This window comes from Pundamilia nyererei, unplaced genomic scaffold, assembly GCF_000239375.1.
Source record: "Pundamilia nyererei isolate P.nyererei 1_Seehausen unplaced genomic scaffold, PunNye1.0 scaffold00059, whole genome shotgun sequence".
NCBI lineage: Eukaryota > Metazoa > Chordata > Actinopteri > Cichliformes > Cichlidae > Pundamilia > Pundamilia nyererei.
The window spans coordinates 2435598-2458112 of record NW_005187460.1 but is presented as its reverse complement, the minus strand read 5'-3'; the positions used below and the strand labels follow the sequence as shown (position 1 = coordinate 2458112).

At 42.3% G+C, this 22515-nt stretch overlaps 3 protein-coding genes across 10 annotated transcripts in view; 1 reads left to right on the top strand and 2 right to left on the bottom strand.

Moving 5' to 3' along the window:
- arhgap17b (Rho GTPase activating protein 17b) overlaps positions 1–1477 on the top strand; it is a 25332-nt gene extending 23855 nt beyond the window's left edge. For 2 of the 5 annotated variants that reach the window (XM_005734629.2, XM_005734632.2), the window contains one exon: positions 301–1477. In XM_005734629.2, the coding sequence (XP_005734686.1) occupies positions 301–473 (173 nt within the window). In that variant the 3' untranslated portion in view covers positions 474–1477. The remainder of the gene's footprint in view (positions 1–300) is intronic. The other 3 variants (XM_013911270.1, XM_005734630.2, XM_005734631.2) reach the window with 3 other exon arrangements.
- A 233-nt stretch (positions 1478–1710) lies between these two features.
- Positions 1711–7768, bottom strand: slc5a11 (solute carrier family 5 member 11). The gene is made up of 15 exons (XM_005734628.1): positions 7364–7768; positions 6530–6601; positions 6337–6441; positions 6189–6248; positions 5972–6076; positions 5767–5872; positions 5603–5683; positions 5313–5518; positions 4587–4722; positions 4306–4413; positions 4067–4217; positions 3222–3390; positions 2581–2796; positions 2086–2260; positions 1711–1976 (listed from the first exon to the last, which is right to left on the bottom strand). The coding sequence occupies exons 1-15, from the start codon at positions 7514–7516 to the stop codon at positions 1747–1749; spliced, it is 2073 nt and encodes a 690-aa protein (XP_005734685.1). The 5' UTR covers positions 7517–7768; the 3' UTR covers positions 1711–1746.
- A 1553-nt stretch (positions 7769–9321) lies between these two features.
- The window catches only part of grid2ipa (glutamate receptor, ionotropic, delta 2 (Grid2) interacting protein, a), a 35284-nt gene continuing 22090 nt past the window's right edge, over positions 9322–22515 (bottom strand). For 2 of the 4 annotated variants that reach the window (XM_005734624.1, XM_005734627.1), the window contains 15 exons: positions 21528–21679; positions 19981–20142; positions 19422–19528; positions 19146–19293; positions 17959–18290; positions 14612–17041; positions 14392–14479; positions 13907–13996; positions 13574–13770; positions 13331–13486; positions 12951–13037; positions 12735–12864; positions 12446–12564; positions 12181–12345; positions 9322–10963 (listed from right to left, as the gene is read on the bottom strand). In XM_005734624.1, the coding sequence (XP_005734681.1) occupies positions 10883–10963; positions 12181–12345; positions 12446–12564; positions 12735–12864; positions 12951–13037; positions 13331–13486; positions 13574–13770; positions 13907–13996; positions 14392–14479; positions 14612–17041; positions 17959–18290; positions 19146–19293; positions 19422–19528; positions 19981–20142; positions 21528–21679 (4444 nt within the window). In that variant the 3' untranslated portion in view covers positions 9322–10882. The remainder of the gene's footprint in view (positions 10964–12180; positions 12346–12445; positions 12565–12734; positions 12865–12950; positions 13038–13330; positions 13487–13573; positions 13771–13906; positions 13997–14391; positions 14480–14611; positions 17042–17958; positions 18291–19145; positions 19294–19421; positions 19529–19980; positions 20143–21527; positions 21680–22515) is intronic. The other 2 variants (XM_005734625.1, XM_005734626.1) reach the window with 2 other exon arrangements.

Here is a 22515-nt window from a genome sequence, read left to right as displayed (position 1 = left end):
GTGTGTGTGTGTGTGTGTTCTCTTGAACAGATTTTTATTTTATTTTTTTTTTAATAATTTGCATTGCATTTAAAGATTAACACACCAAGGAAACTCTCATGACTGCTACACCAACTAAAAAGAGTTACTCAAGTAGTGCTGGTTAGAATAGATTTATTTATGAGAGCACTCCTTGGTGTCTTGCTGTGTGTGCGTGTTTGTATGTGTGAGTGTGAGCTCCCCGGTCTAAAACTGTGTGTCTATATATGGTTTGGTTTATTGATTTGTTTGCTGATTGGTTCCCTTCAACATCCTCTCCAGAAGGAGGCCTGGTTCTAAAGGGGATTGGAAGAGCCATCATTCCTGAGGTGATTGAGGACGAAGAAGGGGAAAGCTCTGCTGGTCAAGAGCCTGCCACCGCCACTACTACCACTAACACCCCCCCAGCCCTGAACCCAGACCCCAGCATCCAGACAGAGAGCACCGCTTTTTAAAGTCTGGGCTTGACTGTTTATGATCAAACATAAGACGGGGTAACTCAAAATGAAATCACTCCGGCTCTTCAAGTACCGCTCACATGATGTCAGAGTGTCGCTGGAAACGAATGGCTGCCTTTTCCTCTGCTATACTGACTCACACCAGAAACCTCATCTTAAGTTAGTCGTTCAGACCACAAGGGCCCTGTCCAGCTATCACTTTCCACATTAGACTGCACATTAAACGGTTTGCTCCACATACTGCTTGGGTATTCTCTGATTGGACTGCAGGGCCTTGTGAGGAACAAGGCTAGCGGGGCTTTAACATAAAACCTCAGCAATATCGCAGCTGAATATCGCAGCTGGCTTCAGAATGCTGGTAAAGTTGATCTTTTTATTTTTTTAAAACTATTACTATTAAATCTTCAATTATGCAAATACTTCTTTAAAATGTGAATCTGGTTTTACCACATAAACCCAAATAAAGAGAAATTTTCAGTGAGTAAATAATTCCCTCATGTCCACAGCAATACTATGAAGGACCAAAGGAAATGACTGTTAGTCAAAGCAAACTGAGTTCAAATGTTGAGCCATTGTTATGGTTGCTAATGACCAAATATTTTAGTGTGAGTGCAATATAACAGTTTCTCTTCCACTGCTGTCCCATCCCAGCGTGCACACACTGCCATTTATTAGTTATTCAGGGCAGTTTTCAGTTTGAATTTTCTTTGATTTCCATGGACCTGATTCACAAAGCTGACAAAAATATAACTGATTTTTTTTTTCTCCTGCTAAATGTAACTGATAATTTTTCTATCACACTCAAAAGCTATGACCAAACTCCAGCATGTGATTAAAATTTGTAGAATTTTTTTTTTACTATGGCTCATTAGCTTTGCCTTATTTTCAGCTTTTTTTTTTCTTTTCTTGTTTTGGTTGTTTAAGCATTTTTATGGTGGTTCTTCTGCACAAAATGCACTGCGCAATGCGTTTTTGATCTAAATAAAGATTGTTCAACAGTTTTTATCTTGAATGATTTTTTTTATGCCAAATATTATTGCTCATAAATGGTCATAAAACAAGTTGCCTGCACTCTGTCCATTACTTGAGGGGTTTTTTGTTGTTGTTTTTTAAGCAACAATTGACATAACATTTTTATATGATTCGTATTACAAAAAGTCAACCACATTTTTATAATTTTTAAGATAAAACTTTACAAAGAGTGAAAAAATAAAACATTCAAATCTCTACAGTCTTTCATGCAGCCCATTCTTTGTCCATTTACTGCCCATCAAGCCCAGTAACCAATGATAAAGGCGGTTACAGAGAGGCAAATGATGAGGTTTGCATTAACAATGAGTTGTAGACGAGGCTTTTCCTCCAGAGAACAGATCGTTTGTTCAGGTGCAGGAAGCGGAGCGGGATCATCTTCCTTGTTCCGTCTCTCCATCCCACACAGCCAGTAGAGGGCAGACATCAGCTTGGACTGACTGCGTACACTGCTGGCAGACGATGCTGAATCTAAAGGGTTAAAAGGAGAGAGGGAGGGGAAAAATAACTTGGAATTGTCTCATAGATGCGTTGAGCTGAAGAGTTGCCAAATGGAAAAGAGAGCAGGACAAAGACCCACCTTTCCTGTGATGACACGCGTTTCCATTGCTGCTTCCCACCTCTCTCCCAGTGGCTCCCACATCATCAGTCTGAATAGCAATTACATCTAATGTTGTGCTGCTTTGCTCTGATGCAAACACCTGCTCTCGAGGCTTCACTGGGTCGAGTCTTGTGAACCATGTGAGTCGACTAATCTGTTTTTTATTATTATTATTTTTTTTTTAAAGAAACAAAAGTGACAGTCAAACTTTCTGAGAGTTAAAGAAATCTATGTATTGTAGAGAGGTGCGACTTACACTACATATGTTGAAATGTTCTCTTCAGACTTTAAAAGGTAATTAACAAGACAGTCTCATTATAAATGTACCCTGTGGTATTATTGACACCTAGTGGTGCTACAGAGCGATGTTATGAGCTGATCCTTGTAATGTTTCCATCCATCCATTGCTCATGTCTTAGCAAAAGTGTGTTTAAAGACAGTGGGCATTTTCTTGAAAGTTAACAGTGGCTTCACCTGCTCTGGTTTTGGCTCCTCTGTAGCCAAGCTCACTACAACCACCACAACGAGGGTAATGAAGGACAGCAACATGGAGAAGTAGAGGTAATGAACATATTTTAACACTGCAGGTCTGTCGTCCTCTTCATAGCACAGTGGAGCAGGGTAGATGAAGTCCAGTAACATACGAATACACCCGACCACAAGGCCAATAGCCAGGCCCCAGAAAGCACCCTGCACCAGGGAGGGAGTCAAACATCAGCATTATACACAGTATAATGGAACATGAATATACACTCAACGGCCACTTTATTAGCTACACCTCACTAATGCTGGGTTGGACCTGCTTTTTGCCTTCAGAACTTAACTTCTTTAGGGCATAGATTCAACAAGTTGCTGGAAGCATGCCACACCAAACAGCAACTGTGCCAAGTCACTTAAATTTCCTTATTGTCACATTCAAGTTCAGCAAGTCGTCTTGAACACGTCTGTCAGTCACATGGCAGTATTTAGTTGTTGCCATGTGAATGGCTGTTTAGATATTTGCAGTAGCGAGAAGTTGAACAGGTGTACCTAATAAAGTGACCAGCGGGTGTATTTTCCATGAATTACTTTATCAATCGCAAGAACATTCTGAAGAAGAAGAAAAAACATCTTGCCTTCTCATTGGTCCTCTTCCAAAAGCAGCCCATGAGGAAGATGATGGAGACGGGGGGCTGGAGGTAAGTGCTGATGGACTGGATGTAGATGAAGAGCTGGCCACCCTGACTGGCCTGGACGACTGGAATCCACAAAACAGACACCACAACCAACACAAGCACAAACACTCTGCAGCACACACATCAAACCATAAAAGGGGCGTTATGCAATAATAATGAGGTTCTGCAATGCACAGATTTGACAAAGAGCAGAAAACTAAAGGTGCTGGAATCTAAACGACACAATGCATTTAGCCATTACTGAGTAAAGTTTGGTGGATGAGCTCACATAAAGGGCCTTATACAAAGCTTTCTCAGACAGGACCACTTTAATTAAAGTAGGTTGTTATTTCCATCTGCAGTAATTCATATATGAGCTCTCTTATGGGATCACCCCACTCTTTCATTTTGCATGCATGCAAAGCTGGAGGCGGGGAGAGCAGCATCAAAACGCCTCTTACAGAACAGAGCAGGCATCAAAGACCACAAACATTACATTCATTAAGTCAGACAACATAAAAAGAAGGAGCTGAGGTGGGCGTGGGATTCAAAATAGCTTGCAGAGGCAGCAGCAGCAACTTAAACAGTGTCCCCTGTGTGAGATTTGTTGATTGAATCATAAAAGTATACGCAGGTTGGCATTAACAAGATCGACTTACTGAACTAATACTGTGCTCAGTTTTCCAAATGTAGATGCTCTAAGTAAGAATAAAGTGCAGAAATGCTTTTCTGCTCAAACTTCAGTCTCAGCATACGATATACATGCTGCATGTTTTATATCAGAATGCCCTGACGTGGTCACATACCTGCCCACAATCATGAGCTCCCATTCAGAAGCACGGGATCTGAAACTCTTCCACAGGTCCATGGTAAAAATGGTGCTGGCACTGTTAAAGATGGAGGTCAGCGAGGACATGAGAGCAGCAATCATCACAGCCATCATCAAGCCCCGCAGTCCTGGGAGGAAAGACGCACAGTTACCATAAAAGACTCGTCACGTAAAGCATGAAGCAGGAAACGAGGTGCAGCAGAAAGAGTCTCTCACCTGCAGGAAGAAGCTCCATGACCAGTTTGGCATAAGCGATGTCTGAACACCCCACTGGATTGCCACAAATCTCTCTGCACACCTCAGGTTCTGCACAAGCCACTTCGTCTATGCACAGTAGAAACACACACACGTCAGTCAAACTCAAATATCCACAATATTTTTGTTTAGTGTTACCTAAATACCTCACACATTTTCAGCACCATTATGAAGGCTAATGTTATAATATGCAGTAAGGTCAAACACAGTATTCCAGCTGCAGCATACAGTTCTCACTGTACCTGTGTAAAGTATCCTGCTGATCATGCCGGGGATCATGATTGCAAAGAAGGGCAGAACTTTGAGGTACGCAGCCAGCAGGGAGCCTCCTTTTGCATGGGTCAGGGTCTTGGCAGCCAGAGAGCGCTGCACAATGACCTGCAGAGAGTCCCGAATTAAAAGCTGACCAATAAATATATATATAAATATATATATGTAAAGCAGGTAACTACATATCTGTGTAATGTAAGGCAGAATGGAACCACAAAGCTTACTGCTATCACTCAGGAATTTGTAAGATATCAGGGGCTAAACAGATGCTGCTGTGTATCTGGAAAGACTGTAAATGCTAATTAAAACTAACCGTGCTTTTTCTTATCTCACTTCAGTTGGACCTTTGAAACATGCCAGCTTCTTTACGGAGTAATTCTCAAGATGAGGATTTTCAGATTAAAACTCTCTGAGTACTTCAGAGAAAATTTTTAATCGGCGTCAACAAGATGTAAAAGCTCTAAGTTGTACTTTATATTTTATAGATGAAAGATCTCTTGACATCTTACATCTTAACTTCATTTTTTAATGCTCATGTTGGTAAATCAGGGCTCACGAGCTCTGAACTGCCTTCACTGTAGAAACGAGGTTTGCCTATGAAGTCTTTGATTTGAACTCTACCGATTAAACACTCTCTGAGGGGAAAGCTTCCTTTCATAACTTTAACTTTCATAACTTTAGCTTTGAAAATCACTGACCTGATCAGAGCACCAGTACCACATGGAGGGGATGGACATGCCGACAATAACACCAGGCCAGGGGAGGTCAGAAGTCACCGGATCTCTGAATATGTGGAAAGCATCTTCTCGGGGGATGCCACAGGTCGAGTTGGGTACACGAATTGATGGGATGGCGTTGCCGTAACCCTCCATGAAAGCATTCCAGCCTCCAACCTCCACAAAACCTACACATAGAGACTAAATAGATCAGCTGGATCATAAAGGGTTGGAAACTGGAAGCTGTGATTTTCACTCATATCCTCACTTACTGAAGCCCATGAGGGTCAGAGCTCCTGCCAGCATGATAGCAGTCTGAGCTGCATCTGTATAGATAACTGCAGCCAGACCACCTATGACCAGCAAACAGCACATTATGCACTTCTAGAAGCTGGTAAAATACAGAACAGCCAACATGAGTGGGACTGTAGCTCACCTGCTACAGTATAGATAGCAGTGACTAACAGCAGCAGCACCACAGCCAGGTAGATGTTCCATTGTAAGGCAAGCTGAATGAACAGGGCACCTGCATACATGTCCACCTGGCCAAAAACACACATAGGTTTATGCTAATAAACTAGAAAAAAATTAAGCCAGATAAAGCTTCACAAAATAAATCACTATTGTGGATTATAGCCTACCGATATTTTTGTAAAGATGTAAATAAATAAGGAAAGGATGGCTATAAACAACTGAGTTCTTCTACCACCAAACCGCCTCTGCAGATACTCTGGCATCGTTGTCACCTGTAGAAGAAATAAGGTCAAGCCCTATGAGATCACGGGGGAATAAATGACCAAAATCATGCATGCAACAACTTATTGTTTCTTTTTTTCAGAGTGTGTGTAGAAAACTCACACCAGAGGCAATATAAATGGGCAGGAAGAGCCATCCCAGCAGCAGTACCATCATCATACCCTGTCAGTTAACAAATATCAGCACCATCAAGAATTTAAACCTATTAATATTTCATATCAAAGTTATTTTTGACAGATTATTTTCTTACATTCCACTCGTATGCAATGGCACCAATTCCCGCTGCGGCTCCTGACCCTGCCAGGCCGATGAAATGGCCACTGCCAATGTTACTGGCGAACAGCGAAGCACCCACCTAAATATAGATGAGAGTCCGAATCAGAACATTTTGCCTCCATCTGACTTTTAAAGTGTGCTCTAGATAGAGTTTCTGCACAACTCACCGGCCACCAGGTCATGTTCTTCCCGGCTAAGAAGTATCCATCCACCGTGCTGCGCTTTGTCCTCCACATGGACTGGAAAAAACATGGGAAATGTTATAGAACCTCTTAAAGGTAACAGTAACAGAAGACCTATTTATTCATAATGCTGAGATGGAATCTATTTGTAAGATAGAGATTAAGTTAAAAGGCTTCTAAAACTTCTAAGACAACATATCTCAGGGACCACAAAACCCAAATTTCGCTGCCCAATCCCAAATCTAAACATCCCTCGTATCGTCTGTGTATAAATTATCACAATGCGTCTGCTTCTAAAGATCCCGGCTGGCTTTCAGACCCACCGGCTCACTTATTTTAGCTTGTAGAGCTACAAAATCCACCCATGTAGGTGAACTCTGTAGCTTCATGTGCCTTCATGTGTCAACACAGGTACCTCAAATCCACCTTTTTACATTTAGAGGTGTTTTCTTTGTTGTTATCAACAAAAAAACACTGCATTCTTACTGTCGCTGGACAGTAATATGATCTTTAATCTCCATTTGTGAGCATCCAGGTTATCAAAGGAAGTTAATTATAGGAGAAGGGCAAGAAAAGGGGCAATATAAAAAAGTGGAATGTAAATTCTGATAAAGCTTGATACAGATCACTCTGCTCTCATTGAAGGACATTTGCTGATTGCAAAGATTAAGTAAGAAAAAAGCACTGATACAGATACTATACAGAGGTCTTCACAATATGTTTTATATTTAAAGGCATTAGATCTGAATTCGTTTTAGTTTGTATGACAAAGAATACAGATCGCCATGTAAAAATGTCGGTATCATTTTCTGTGCTTACCCATAGGCCGACTCCCAGCACCAGTAGAAAATAGATTACCAGCACCACTATATCCACGGTGTCAAGCGTACTGCCATGCCCTGGAGATGGCGATGTGGATGGGGATGGGGGCACGCTGGTCCCCTGGCGTTCTACTGGAAGGTCAAAGGTCATCTGGAATCCAAGAATTTAAAGTCAGTCTCAGGAGCCGACAGTGAATGAAGTAGAAAATTCTTTTCACCTTAAACACAGACATAAAATCCAATTACCAGACTTTTTTTTTTTTTACACATTGCTAGAACTGGGTTGGACTGGCTTTTTTCTTCATGGCATAAATTCAGTTAGTTTAGCAAACGTTTCTCAGAGATTTTGATCCAGATCGACACAAAAGCATCACACGGTTGCTGCAGATTTCTCAGCTGACCGTATGTGACAGGAATCTCCTGTGCCTCCAGTCTGAACTGTTGACAGAGTGGATCCATGCTTTCATGTTGTTTACACCAAATCTTTTTTTTTATTTTATTATTTTGAAGGGATGCCAAATGCTATCATTTTTCTGTAAAGCAAATTTACCTTGCCTATGGGTATAAATAAAGTTACCTTGACCTTGACTCTACTATCCAAATGTGTAGCAGAAATCAAGACTCATCATCCAGGCAACATTTTTACAGTCTCCTTTTGTCCAACGTTGGTGAATCCATGTGAACTGTATCCTGTTCTTAGCTGACAGCAGTGGTATTCGGTGTGGTCTTCTGCTACTGTAGCATGTCTACTTTAAACGTTTGACATGTTGTGTGTTCAGAGAAGCTCCTCTGCATACCTTAGTTGCAACAAGTGGGTATTTGCCTTCTTGTCAGCTTGAAGCAGTTTGGCCATTCTAGTCTGAGGCATTTTCTCCCAGAGAACTGCTGCTCACTAGATATTCTCTCTTTTCTTGGACTATTCTCTGAAACCCTGGTTGTGTGGGAAAATCCCAGCAGATCAAAAATTTCTGAAATATTTAGACGAGCTCATCTTGCACAAACAACCTTAATAAAACAAAAACCCTCCATTCCAATGCTTGGTTAGAACTTCAGCATGTCCTCTTGAGTTGGCACAGTTGCTGCCATGTGATTAGATGATTAAAGATTTGCCTTCATGAGCAGTTGTGCAACCCAATGTGTACCTAATAAAGTGGCCAATGAGTATATGTACGCGTGTGCAGTTGAGTTGACCACCATGTCAGACAGACTGCTTTATACAGCACCAAAAGTACTTCACTCTTAAACACATCTGCTGGCTTGTTTAAGACTTAGTCAAAGTTCCTCCAATATAGTAGAATTAAAAATGACAAAACAGCTATATCTGAGATAACGGCAACAACTGCAGCTCGCCATTTTACCCTCTTTGGCTTTCTGTTGGATATTAATTGAATAAAACAAGCTTACCTTTCAGTACACCGTCACACTTTGTATCATTCCAGCTGGGCTCTCTGCAAGTCAACTCGTGCAAGCCAACCGATTCACAAATGTGTCACGAATGACTTGGCTTCTTCCACTTCCATTCCAAAAGATCAAACTCCACTTTTACCTCGTCCACGACACGGTGTAGTTAAAATGTAAGAGATTTATTACTCCACACAGGGAAGTCTTTTCACAACAGAGTCCCGTTGCCAGTAAAATAACTGTGATTGCTGAATGTGTTAAATGCATGTAAAATACACTAAAGATGTGGGCAGTGATAGTATGCTATCAAAGTAACATTGAGATTGTGTGTGTGTGTTCACGTCCAGGAGAGAAAAATGCAGATACAGGCTTATCTTACAAAGACAAAGGCTCATTAACACTGCACCTCAGTAGCAGAGATTAACTGGTTGCAGCAATGCCATGTGGAGCAGTAATCAGGTTGTAAGGACACGGGTATATGAGGTGTTTGATTTTGCCCTGGCATAAATACAGTCCATTCAGCATTCCTGTATAAAGACAGCTTAAGTTCTGAAGAAGACATTCACCCAAATGTGGATCTCACACAGCTCTTTATATTTGTCAGATTTAGATTACAATACAAAACACAGACTTAACACTTAGTAGGCCTTAAATGAACGCCAGTGCCTTAGAGGTTTACATTCTGTACTTTAGCCAGAACATTACAACTTATACCATTAGAAAACAAAGGTTTTACTGACTGCACACGTGACTGTTACCGTAATAATTTGTCTTATGATTTCAAAAAATACTAGCTATAAGCTTCAGTTTTTACAAAGCACTGGAATATCTGAACAGCTGGTATACTGCGTTATTAGTTGTGTGTGAAAATGATATCAAATGCTGCTACACGATATGATATTTCGCCCTCTCAGTGGTATAACTCTATGGTCCCATCATATCACACATTCAGTAAAAGAAATACTTGGGTAATACATTAAAGTAACAAAGTGCTTTATAAATTGTAGCGTATGTTTTCTTCATATTCTGGCTTATTCTGTACAGTCCACACGCACAATATAATCCCTATTTACACTTTAATAGATATAACACCAAACAGTGGACTACAGTTAAACATTCATTTATTGCACAGTGCCCGCTGTAAGATCCACATAATCCCACTTCGGCAATCTGTTATCAGTGTCTTCGAGACTGGAGCCAGTGTCACCTTTATATACGTACATGTTGGTAGGATAAGAAGTAAAGCATTATATAGGAGCAATGCAGAAACAAAATGAACAATCCAAAAAAATAAATAAATCCTACTGGTATATTGGCACGGTTTGAGATGGAAAATTCCACCAACAGTGACTTTGAGCCAATGATTCATATACACAAGTTGGTAGGGTCAGGAGTTAAGCATTATACAACAGCAATACAAAAAAAAAATCTTACCACCACAGCTGGCATGGTAGAAAATGGAAAATTCCACTGAAACTAAAGGAGTGCTGCAAAGAATGCATCCTAAGCTGAGGACTTACTTAAGAAAACAAGCATCACTTAGTAAAGAATTTAGGTTACATTCAGTGCGGTGGGCACATTAAAAAGGTCAAACTAATTCAAAAACTGCTTTTTGTACTTTCATCTGAACCAACGAGTGTGAATATATTTAAATTAAATTTCTATTTTTGGATCTATGTCTTAATCGTGGTTATGCCACAAAGATTTTATTAAATCATTGTCGTACCGCACTATGCAGGTGCTCAATGACCTAAACTTAGAGGGCTTAGAGAAATATTACTTAAACTATGCGATGTTACTGAGCGACTATCAAACAGCAGAGTTATCCTGAAGGTTAAACAAGGTTGCAGTCTACTGACTGGTCTTCATCATTGAAGATACATATAATATAGTACAACACTGGTCTAAAGCTACATTATCTGTCTTTGATGCAAATGTTTCTGCTTTTCCCTTCATCTAACTTGTTTTTTTTGCTTGGTATTGTGATGTGTGGTTTATGTGCTTGTATGTTAGTGTATTTATATACTGGTATATGTATATAGGATGTTTGTGTACTTGGGTATACTTTGTTCTGTATGAACAACTGCATGTTGTAATCTCCACACGTGCATGTGTGTTACCAGGCCAGCGGGGAGGCCATTCGTGGACTCCTGGGGCTTTTTGGGATTTCAGCAACTTGCTGATCACTCAGAGCTCTCTGTGGCAAAGAAATGCAGAAAAAAGATGATGCAGGATTTTCTTTTAATTTACTTTTATATACATCCTTTGTTTTTCCATGTAGTATTATTTTTAGTTTTTCTAACCTAATGCTTTGTTGCATGCATCCTGCTTATTGAAATATGTAATATTTCTAGATATATATTTGTATTTTTTGTGACAGTCGTTGTGCGTGCCTTATATGGACAAAAGTACTGGGCCACGTGTGCAGTACACCTGCAGGAGGTGCTCAGCCATGGAAACCTATGCCATGAAGCTCCAGGTGCACAGTTTTTGCGCTGATGTTAATGATGTAGGTTGCACTGGTTGACTCTGCTCTTAACTTTATTTGGTCTGCCCCTTTGTAGCTGAGCTGCTGTGGTTCTTAAACCCCTCCACTTTTCAATAACACCTTTTAGAGTTGATTGTGGAATATTTGGGAGGTGAGAAACTTCATGAACTGACTTATCCCAGTGATGTTTATAAAAACCAGAAGGTACGGGCAGGTACTTGATTTTATACACCTGAAATCATAGACAAAGAGGTGTAGCCCTGTACTTTTATTCATGTGGTCTACTCACTACATAGAAATGTTAATAAACAGGTGTAAAAAAACAAAAAAAATAAATAAAAGTTTGATAAGTTTGAAAACCACAAGCACAGCAAAGTTCAAAAAGAAAAAGCAGCAGAGGAAAAAGGAAAAGCAAAGAGCTGCTGCACTTAACATACTGAACACTAAATGCAAATGATAGAAATATGCAAAACAGTGTTACATTTTTCAAAACTCTGCTTTTTTAAAATTTAAAGTATAGCATCTAAAACCTCCAATATCAAACGTCTGGCGGGCTGGAATACGTTAATGAATGCTGAGTGTTTACAAAGTGGCCCTGCTAGTTTACATCATGAAGCTCATTATCAGTGCTGTAACCTAGCAGAGTGCTTTTTTGATTTAATGCAGACAGTGCTCATTACTAAACACAATGCACGGCCCTCTCTAAAAATAAAAACACTGGCAAAGCAGAAAATATAGCAAGTAATGAGGCAGTCATCAGATGATAACACAGTGCAACTGTTTATCTGCAACCTTTTAGGTTATGCATCACAAGCGGTTGAGCAAAAGCAACTGAGACGGCTGGGAGGGAACTACAAAGGAAATATGCTGCAGACGCAACAAAGATAATCATTTGAATGAAGAATGGCTCAATATTTCCTGCTCACCTCAAACTTGTTTATGAATTCGGCAAAGATACCAAAGAAGGCCTCGGTATTTGTGGCTTTGCCGTCTTCTCCAAAGTAGGAGGCAGTCTTGCTGAATTCTTCCATGGCTCTCTGTTGGAGAGACTCCAGAGACTGGATTGCAGGATGACTGTTTTCCAGGAAATTCTTAACACCACAGAGTTAAGGCACAAAAAAATGTTTAATCTTATTTACTACATAGTGTTTTCTTTGTCCCCTGACCCCAGTGAGGGGGTTTTAAGGATACACTCATGACAACAGCAAAGCGGTCGTCAGAGGTCGCAGGCATCTTCTGACAAGCTGAGCGAATGTCCTGGATTGTGGTATGAAGGTCATTCAGATCGGAGGTGATGTTCCTCTGGTTTACTAAAAGCAGGTGTGCGTGCAAAATAGGAAACCAGAGGCAAGAGGAAAAAGATGCTCAGAGACAAAAAGCAGATCTAGCCAAAATGAAAACAACCACTTAAATTTGACAATCGTGCCAGTACATTTTTGGCACTCTCAACGAATGTTAAAAGGCAAATGTATGTATCTACCTTTTGCTGCAAGTGGAACCATCGTAAGATCTTTGGAAAAATCCAACACATCCGGGAAATGTTGACATAACGATTTAACCAGGATATGCAGAAATGTTGACTTCCCGTCCACTGTTTTAGTTGTGCTCAGCTGCACGCGATATTGTGGAGTCATAAAATACACATGCAAGCCCATACATAAATACTCCATAATATGTTAAATATCATTCGGTGTACCTCTGTAAGGAAGTTGATCTTAAAGCCTGTAGTTTTGTTGGTTTTAGGCTGGCTGTTATTCAAGTAGTTCCCCATCGCCAACACAAACTAAACAGGGCACAAATTAGTAAGCAGATCTGTTATTGTATCAACAGTAATTTATCTTGATCGTTAATTTTCACCCCTAGTTTATGAGTGTAATTTTTTTGCTCCTGTAATTTAATTTTTCTTCTTTTCTTCTTCTTTCACACAAAAAAAGACATAATTTAGCGAATGTCCTTCTTTGCTTCTACAGTGACTCTGTCTCTTATCAGTATCTCACAGACTAATCAAAAAAGTATGTGGTATTTTCATGTGTTTCTAATCTACAGTGATATAACCTTTCTGAACATAAGGGCTACCTCTAGTATTTTAGCTAGCTTCTTGCTGGTCTTCAGCTCCATGGAGGCGTTGTAAATACATTCATATGCTCCTTTCAGCTCCTCTGTTTTCTCCTGAAGAGAACACTTGAAGAGGAGGCACTGGAGGCGGGTCTGGTACTCCGGTACTGATAACATCTGATATATGCACAACAGGCAGATCAAGATAAATGCAAGATCAATGAAACTCAAAAGTAGCCCGGTAATGGTAAACCAGAACTGTACCTGCAGCACAAACTGATCTGGCTCGCTCAGTTTGCTGGGGTCCTGTCTATACTCTTCATATTTTTTGACCTCCTCTGCATCGGGGGCATACAGTAGCAGCTGTTTAATGTGGGCTGGCTCCAGCCTGTCTGTGGCCATGTTCATCAAAATCTGACGCAGTTCCCCTGGAGACAGCTTCAGGTGGGCTATCAGGATGGCTAGAGGCAGAAGATAATCATCATCAAAGTACTTAACTCTGATTCACAGAGCTACAACTATGGTTTCTAACTTTCATCTTGACATCTTAATTACAAATGACATTTGAAAAATTTTATTAAAGGCAGTCATACTCACAGGCATTGTAAGCTTTCTTATGGGACAGAATTTCTATAACATCTTTCTTCTTGAAGGTTTCTAGCTGAGGGGATGGTTCTGGGGCAGGCACTGAAAATTAGACCGGGGAAGTTAAATGTCAAAATTTAGAAAGGTAGATGAGAGAGACTGGACAAACAGATTTAGTCTAAATTTTCCTTTTACATAGCTTACATTGATTTCTTAGAGGCAAATTATATAGAGTACAATGACAGATCAAGCCAAGGTCCTTCAACCCAAAGAGGAAGCTGCCTTGTTTTTTGTTTAAAAATCTCTGTATCCTTGGACTGTGATTAAAGACATCTGAAAACCTGATATGTTGAGGTATAATGTTGTCTTCCCATCAAATGAATCACTAATCAAAGTATTTTTCACTCTTTATACTGGGCTTCCCTAACTCTTATGAATATTTAGCTGTGCACACAGATAAAAGCACTCCAGTTAGGCACACAGCCCCTTATACTCACTGGCGCTCTTCTGTGTTCCAAAGTGCAGCTCCAGATCCAGATACTTCACCATGTCATGCAGTTTTTCATAGTCAGAATTTGCTCCCAACTGTTAGAAACACAATTTTTTTAGTTTAAAAAAGGTCTAAATGTTATAGTTTTGCAAAATATTTTACATTTAAAATTCTAAATCTAAACTCGGTGGCACTTTGAGAAGCTTTGGCTTCCAATCAGAACTCACCTGTCCCCATATTGTCCCTTCTGAGTTTTCCACCTGCTCCCAGCGCAGCCTCTTTACACTCATATGGTTGGAGTCCATTCTGGACAGACTAGGTCTTGGTAGAGGTGGAGGGGAGCAGGGTGGGGGAAGAGGAGGAGGTGGTGGGGGCTCTAGGTGCTCCGTGGGGTCAGAAAGAGAGTGGGGGAGGGACTGGGGCTGGCTCTGGCTGTGGGATTGTTTATGGTGAGGCTGGGATTGTGACTGGTGTTGAGATTGCAGCAAATGATGCGAGGGCTGTGACTGTGGGCGGGCAGTTTGGGTGGAGGACTGGGGGTGTTGAGGCAGTGGCTGAAAAGTGGAGAGGGTGGGTTGGTGTGGCTGCAGGGGTTGAAAGGTGGAGAGAAGGGGCTGGGGCCTGTGAGGCTGCTGGGGAGGGTGGATGACCTGAATCTGGTGCTGGTAGTCCTGAGGAGGTGGCTGTGGGGTCATGTGATGGATGTGGTGGATCTGAGGAGTGCTGGAATGGTGGTGCGTCTGCTGGATAGAGTGGGGTCTCTGGGGGGAGGGTTTTGTGGGCTGGGGGTGGTGGGTTTGGTGGATCTGCTGCTCTTGGTGCCTCCCCTGCACCGACACTTCAGTTTGATGATGGCCCTTTAGACTTCTCCTGCTCTGATGGGAGTGGCCATCCCGATTTAGCTGAACTGGGAGGGATGCAGGCTCTTGCTGGGTTTGATGCAAAAGTTCTGTGGAGGAGTGATGGGGCTTGGGTTGGTGCATTTGATGAGCCTGATGAAGAAGCTCTGTAGAGGAGTGGTGCGCCTGGGGTTTATGAATTTGATGGAGCAGCTCAGTTGAGGAATGGTGGGGCTGTCCTCGATGCATCTGGTGGGCTTGGTGGAGAAGTTCGGTGGAGGAGTGGAGAGGCTGTATTTGCTGCATCTGTTGAGCCTGGTGCAGGAGCTCTGTTGACGAATGATGGGCCTTGGATTTGTGCATTTGGTGGAGCACTTCTGATGATGAGTAGTGGGCATGGACTTGCTGCATCTGTTGAAGCATCTCAGCAGATGAGTGGTGGGCCTGGGATTGCTGCAACTGGTGCAGCACCTCAGCTGAGGAATGATGAGCTGGGGCTTGGTGCATCTGGTGGAGCATCTCAGTTGAGGAATGGTGGGGCTGGGGTCTTACACTCTGATGACTTTGGTAGATGCCCTCTACGTACTGACCTTGTTGGCTGGGATGGCCTGTTGGTTGGGGTGACGGCTGGTGTGGGGGAGGCGCAGAACGGGACAGACGTCGGTGATGATGAGTCTGGTGGGCCTGCTGCTGCTGTGCTTGGCGCATCATGTAAAGAGGGTGGTTTGCGTGGTGATGGACAGAGTCTGGAGAGGGAAGAGGAGGTAAGGACTGAAGAGGAAGAGGTGAATGGGCTTTCTGCTGCGTTGGCTGGGCAGGCATCGAGTGGTGGCTCTGGTAGATCTGCTGCAGCTGTTGCTCTTGATACGCTTGCTGCTCCTTATAGGCTTGTCGCTCCTCATAGGCTTTTTGCTCCTCATAGGCCTTTTGTTCCTGGTAGGCTTGAAGCTCCTCAAATGCTTTTTGCTCCTTGTAGGCTTGAAGCTCCTCGAATGCTTTTTGTTCCTTGTAGGCTTGACGCTGTTCATATGCTTTTTGCTCCTGGTAGGCTTGACGCTGCTCGTACGCTTGTCTTTCTTGGTAGGCCTGTTGCTCTTGGTACAACTGTTGCTCTTCAAAAGCTTTTTGCTCCTCGAATGCCTTCTGCTCTTCATAAGCCTGTCTCTCTTTGAAAAGTTTCTCCTGATAAGCTTGTTGTTCCTGCAAGGCTTGCTGCTCTTGCAGGAGTTGTTGTTCTTCAAAGGCTTTTTGCTCTTCATATGCCTGCCTCTCCTTATACGCCTGTTGCTCCTCATAGGCTTGCCTTTCCTGGTAGGCTTGTTGCTCTTGGTAGGCTTTTAGCTCTTGTATGGTAGCATGCACCTGTAGGTCTTCCCTTGTAGGGAGGACTTTATGCAAGGAGTGGCGTTTAGGTGGTGGATTACTGCGGGGAGGAGGTGGGGGAGGAGGGCCGGATTTCCGGCGGATGGGCACGTATGTTCTTGGGGAGTGTTCAGGAGTGTAGCTTAGTTGCTGCTGCTGTTGCTGCTGTTGGTGCTGCGGTTGACTCTGTGCAGGTGCTGGGGGCGGAGGAGGCGGAGGTGGATCATTGAACTGGACTGGTGGGGGTGGAGGAGGGGTCATGGGGGGTGGGGGAATGTGATCAGAGGAAGATGAGTAGGTCAGAGATGAGGCATTTTCTTCTCCACTGCTGCTCTGGACATCACTCGGGCTGCTGAGCTCTGGAGCGACAAATCCTCCACTTTCTTCTTCATCCACCACCAAATCGTCTTCATTATCATCATCCTCTTCATCTGGGAAGCCCATCTGCACAACATCCTGGCATTAACACCAATTACACTTCATTAGACCTAATGCCAAAGTGGATTTTTTTGGTACATTTGTCAAACTACAAGAGTTAACCAGAAATAAAATACATAAATGTGTAAGCAGGTTCTCTACAACCTCCTCAATGTATTTCAATGCAAATGCTGGAGTTAAGTTTTTAAATCCTTTACATGCTCTTTCATTTGAAGATTTATTTGTCAGGTCAACAACAGCTTGTGAACCTCTCTCTGTGACACATATTATTCTATAAATTGTCTTTGATTTTAAAAACACCAAGGTCAAGGCAGTCCGCCTATGAGAAAACCTTAAGATTGGCAGTAAATTTTAATGATGCTTTATGATGTTGTTTGAAGTCACAGAAACAACAGAAATTCACTGAGGGTAACAGACTATTCTGGTCAAAGATAATTTCATAATACTTTAAAATAAAGCACATAGAACCCTTTAAAACATGCAATTCTTAGTCACAAAAATAAAGAAAAGACAATTTTTATTCGTCTTTCATGCTGGATTGAGCAAATATGACATGTTGTACTGCAAAAATAAAAATATAAGCAGATAACCTACTCCAAAATAGGAGCCAGAGGCATGAGACAGATTGACCTATACAACAAGAGAGACTAAACTGGTAAACTGTTGAAATCTTATATTAAACAAACTGGGGAAACATGTCCCAGCATCTTTTATTACAAACACAGAACAATGTCTTTGTGTGTCCTGTGCTTTGTGGCCACAAAGGATTTAACAGGCATTTTACTTTTTACTGCATAAAGCACCTTGTAGAAATTAAAGGAGTTTTGATTACTGTGAAAAGTTAAACATTAGTTTTCCCAGTAGCTAAACAGTTACTCGATGATAATTTCATTTCAGTGCTTTGCAAAATTGGTGCAGTGTTAATGTGATTCTACCTCTTCATAGTCGTTTTCAGGAGTCAAGAAGTCATCGACAATTGCCACCCTCTGTCCCAGCTGCTCGCTCAGTGCATCCAGAAAGCGGTCCGTGTCTTCAGAGCGAGGCGGTTTGGAGAAGGTGTAACGGCGCTTGCTGCTGCGGTGAGCAGGGGGGCTAGACGGGTAGTCAGGGGGTTCTGGAGGTGAGGGAGGGGGACTGTCAAGGCTGATGTAAGGGTTGGACTCCCCACTGGTCTGGCTTGTTAACCCTGATGGGTAGAACTGGGATTGTGGGGGGCTGGGGAGAGGCTCCGGCCAGGATGTATGGGATGAAGGGCCTTTGCGGCTACCTAGGACAAGGAAATGATATATTGTAATGATGACAACAGAATCTTGGCTTTCTTAATTATGTTGAAATGTAGCAGTTAAAAGAAATGTCTCTTTAATGATACCTTGCAGTCAGTGAATTATGAGAACAAATACAAGTAATGATTCTCGTGTTCATATTACATACAGTAATTACATTACTATCAGAGGAATCTAATTTTTGACTGACAGGTGTACTTAATGGTGTGTTTTCTAGTTCCACATCCACCATCACCAAATATGTATGCAGCTCAGTGTTCGATGACAGCACTTTGTTACTGATGTAAAATTTTTAAATCGTCAGAGCCTAACCCAGTGTGATCCAGATTTAATTTGTGAGGACTGCTCTGATCCTTCCCACGTGGGTCATAAAAAAAGATAAATTAGCCCTTGGGAAAATAATTTTTTGAGGAGATTAAATTTTGTATTTGTCTCAAACCTCTGCTCTGCTGTGTATTTATGTACAGCAGGAAAACAAATCTGTTCGTTTAACCCAGGATTTTTGTATATATTTCTTTTTCTGCAGCCCTTTTTTGTCATTCCCCTTCACTTCTATGTTTTCCCTAAAATCTCTCTCCCTCACACACACACACACACACACACACACACACACACACACAAACGTTACCTAGGTGGTTGCTAGGTAACGTGACAACGCCCCAATAATATGTGACACCGATAAGAAATTTCAGGGCTCTAAGATGTACCTGTGTGTCAGGTTTGGGTGCTCAGCTCCTGATCATATAGGAGGTTTTCATGATGTACAGACAGATGGAGATTTTGTGTATTAGAGTAAGATTCCACTCCAGCTCCAAATGCAAACGTCTACAATCAGCTACCTGTGTTAAGGTGTATCGTAGGGGATGCCGTGCGTGACGGAGGGTCCAGATCCAGCAAACTCTCAGGGGCAGGAGGCGGGCGACTCTTCAGAGACTTGGACCTCTTGGCTGAATACATGTTCTCCAGTTCAGCGTACACTGCTGACAGCTTACATGGTGAAAATGTGCAAACGAATATATAAATATATATATACTGGTTTGAGAATTCTTATCCTAACTCTTTAATTGCCATTATTATATGCATCTTGTCTCATTAAAATGGGCATGGCTACGTACATTAGTGAGGTTGTTGGGAGTTTCAGGGAGAGAGGTACCATCCCCTGACTGTCTCTCTCCTGGAGCTAGCCTCATCCCCGTCTCCAGTAATGGCTCTGCACGGTGGCCTATGATAACACAACCATTGGAAGAACTTAGACTCTTATGAGTGAGATAGACCCAAATATAGATTCCAGCTTTGCATGTGTTGTTAGTATTTGGGCTTTGGGTGGCTTGTGAGTTAGTGAGCAGAGTGAGTGAGATCAGCAAAGAGATATACTGGATTTAGACTGATGTTACTACATGACTGCATGGGATCATGTTAAATACATTAAATAATACATTAAATATGCAAATGTAAAAGCATGTAGTGATTTCAACAAAACTGTTCATATAAAAGAAGCTTGAAGAAAATTTAATACTGATCAATAAGTGAATTTAAACAGGACCGTGTGGACAGGCACAATGATAACAATATCAGTGCTAATGGCGTCATGATCGTGATAGGAGTCAAGCGTGCCGAGGTGGTCGGGGTGTTAATGTTGCTGCTGATGATGACAGAGACAGTAAAGTTCAGTACCCATGCCCAAGTGTGTACCAATGACCAGGTCATCAGAGCTACGTCCCCTCACACTGCTCCTGTACGTGGTCCCTGTCACCCTCATGGAACTGCTACGGCGGTGGGGCTCAGGGACAACCTCGGGGTCCGGAGGAGGGGGAGGTGGTGGTGGTGGAGGTGGAACTGGAACACACACACATGTATTTGCAATGCAGGAGTGTAAGGGGCTGCAGCACCTGGGTTGATTGCATTTCACCGAACTAGCGATTCTATTTAAGATCCCCAAAAATGACCCGTGATTATCGTCAGGACATACGTCTCTGCAGATTCTCAGTCATCCTGGTCATAGTAGTCCTAAGAGCTTGAAACGAAGTCGACTGACTTCTTTAAGTTGTTTGGAGATGTTCAAGAAGCTTCTTCGGTTCTTAATCCAAAAGATGGTGAGTCCCACAAATTGGAAAAATTGGGAAACTGTCTCTGAGGAGGTGGTCATTATGCATCGTAACATGAGCCAAGCCAAGCCATGAGTCATTGCTACCAGAGGCTTCGAATGAAACCACAGTGAGTGGCGTATCGATTCTCAGCCTTCCTATCATATGACCTGTTGAGATCACCTGACACAAGATGTGAATGGGGGTTAAGCTGCCTTAGATGGAATCTCAAAAATGCATTGTAGGTGACTGACAGTTGGTGTCGTAAGCATCACCTCTGTTCAAAGATGGTGATTCACAGCGGACATAGATGACCTCTTTTACTCCTCTTCTCGGTCCAAAATGTGAGCACTGGCATCCTCAAAAGAGTGACCTTTGTCCTTTAGGTGCAGATGTACAGATGAATCTTGTCCTGTCGAGGTGGCTCTTCTATGCTGTGCGATGTGTTTATGGAGCGGCTGCTTGGGTTCTCCAATGTAGAGGTCTGAGCACTCCTCGCTGCACTGCACAGCATACACTACATTGTTTAGCTTGTGTTTGGGAGTTTTGTCCTTGGGATGAACCAGTTTTTGTCTGAGTGTGTGGTTGGGTCTAAAGTGCACTGGGATGTTGTGCTTCAAGGGAACTTTTTCTGCCCGATTCGTCCCGATCACCCCAAGTTTGTGTTCCAGAGGGTGGTGGGAGTCAAAGAGTAGGTACTGGTCTGTGTGGGCTTCCAGTAAACTTCAATATTGAGGCTTCCATCCTCCGTAATACAACAGCACAGCCAGAAACATTAAATTATTATCTTTGTATTAACTTTGCATCTTCCCTGGGGAACTTGTGAAGGCTTTGTGTTCTTGAGTTTTGATTTTGACCCAGGTGTCACTGATGTATCTGTACCAGTGGCTAGGTGCTGTCTCTGTGAAAGAGCCAAGAGCTTTACTTTCCACTTCCTCCATGCAAAGGTTGGCTGCAATGGGTCTTGCTGGCAGTCTCCACTGCTTCATTTGAAGTTATGTGAAAAGTGAGACCACATCAAAGGACACTGCCGTTTCATTAGAAGAGTCTCCATCTCGCACACAAACACATTTTCATAATCCATATGTAATACCAAGTGTCATAAAAATGTAAACTACAACAAATTTGTGCACTTACCTGGGGATTTGTATCCAAGAAAACGTGAAATCTTGCTCTGGCAGTGCTCTTGCTCTTCATACGTAAGCAGCTGGTAAACAAACTGCCAGATCACCTGTTTTGCTGGAGTGTCCAGCACTGGGAACACATCCACGATCAGAGTGTCAACATTCCTGTCATTGAAGCACAGGCAACGGGACAGAGATCACCTGGCTGTCCAGTTAGAGGTCAAAGGAATTAGAGGGTAACAGGAAAATTTGAACTCAGGTGTATGGCCATCATCTATGTAGTTGGCCCAAGTTATTGAACTGAACTGAAATCCAAACCCATAACTTAATTTGCTTCTAGCTGAGCAAAATACAACCATATTAATATATTACTAGCAATATTATTGAGTCACTAGCTTTCTCTGTCTCCCCCTTATACAGTACACAATCTATGGTCTCTATTAGGGGTGCAACGATACTCGTATCGATATTGAACCGTTTGATACAGTGCTTTCGGTTCGGTAGGCATATGTATCGAACAATACAACATTTGTAATTTATTTTATCAACTTTCCTTCTGACGATGCTGTCTGTGTTGAGCGCTCAGTGAATCTGCGTTCGACTACTGCCTAGGCTGCACTGTCGAGCGCAGATCCACTGAGCGTTCAACACAGACAGGATGGTTAGAAGGAAGAGCGCAGGGCAAGCTAGCGAGACAGAAGTTAAGCTCTCCTTGCAACATGGCAAATTGAACCTCCCCCACCCTCATTCAGATCTGGCGTTTGGAATTATTTTGGTTTTCATGTGACGTATGACCCTGAAGGTAAGCGCATCATGGACTAAAGTAAAACAGTATGTTGGATGTGCCACGCAATGCTCAATTACATGGGTGGGAACTAGTGCGTTAGCGCAGTTAGCTTAACGTGTTGGCTGTCTAGCCCCATGCAGGGGTAGCTCGTTAACGGAGATTTGCCATGTTGTGGCGTTAACGTCATTTCAACGAGATTAACGCTGACAGCACT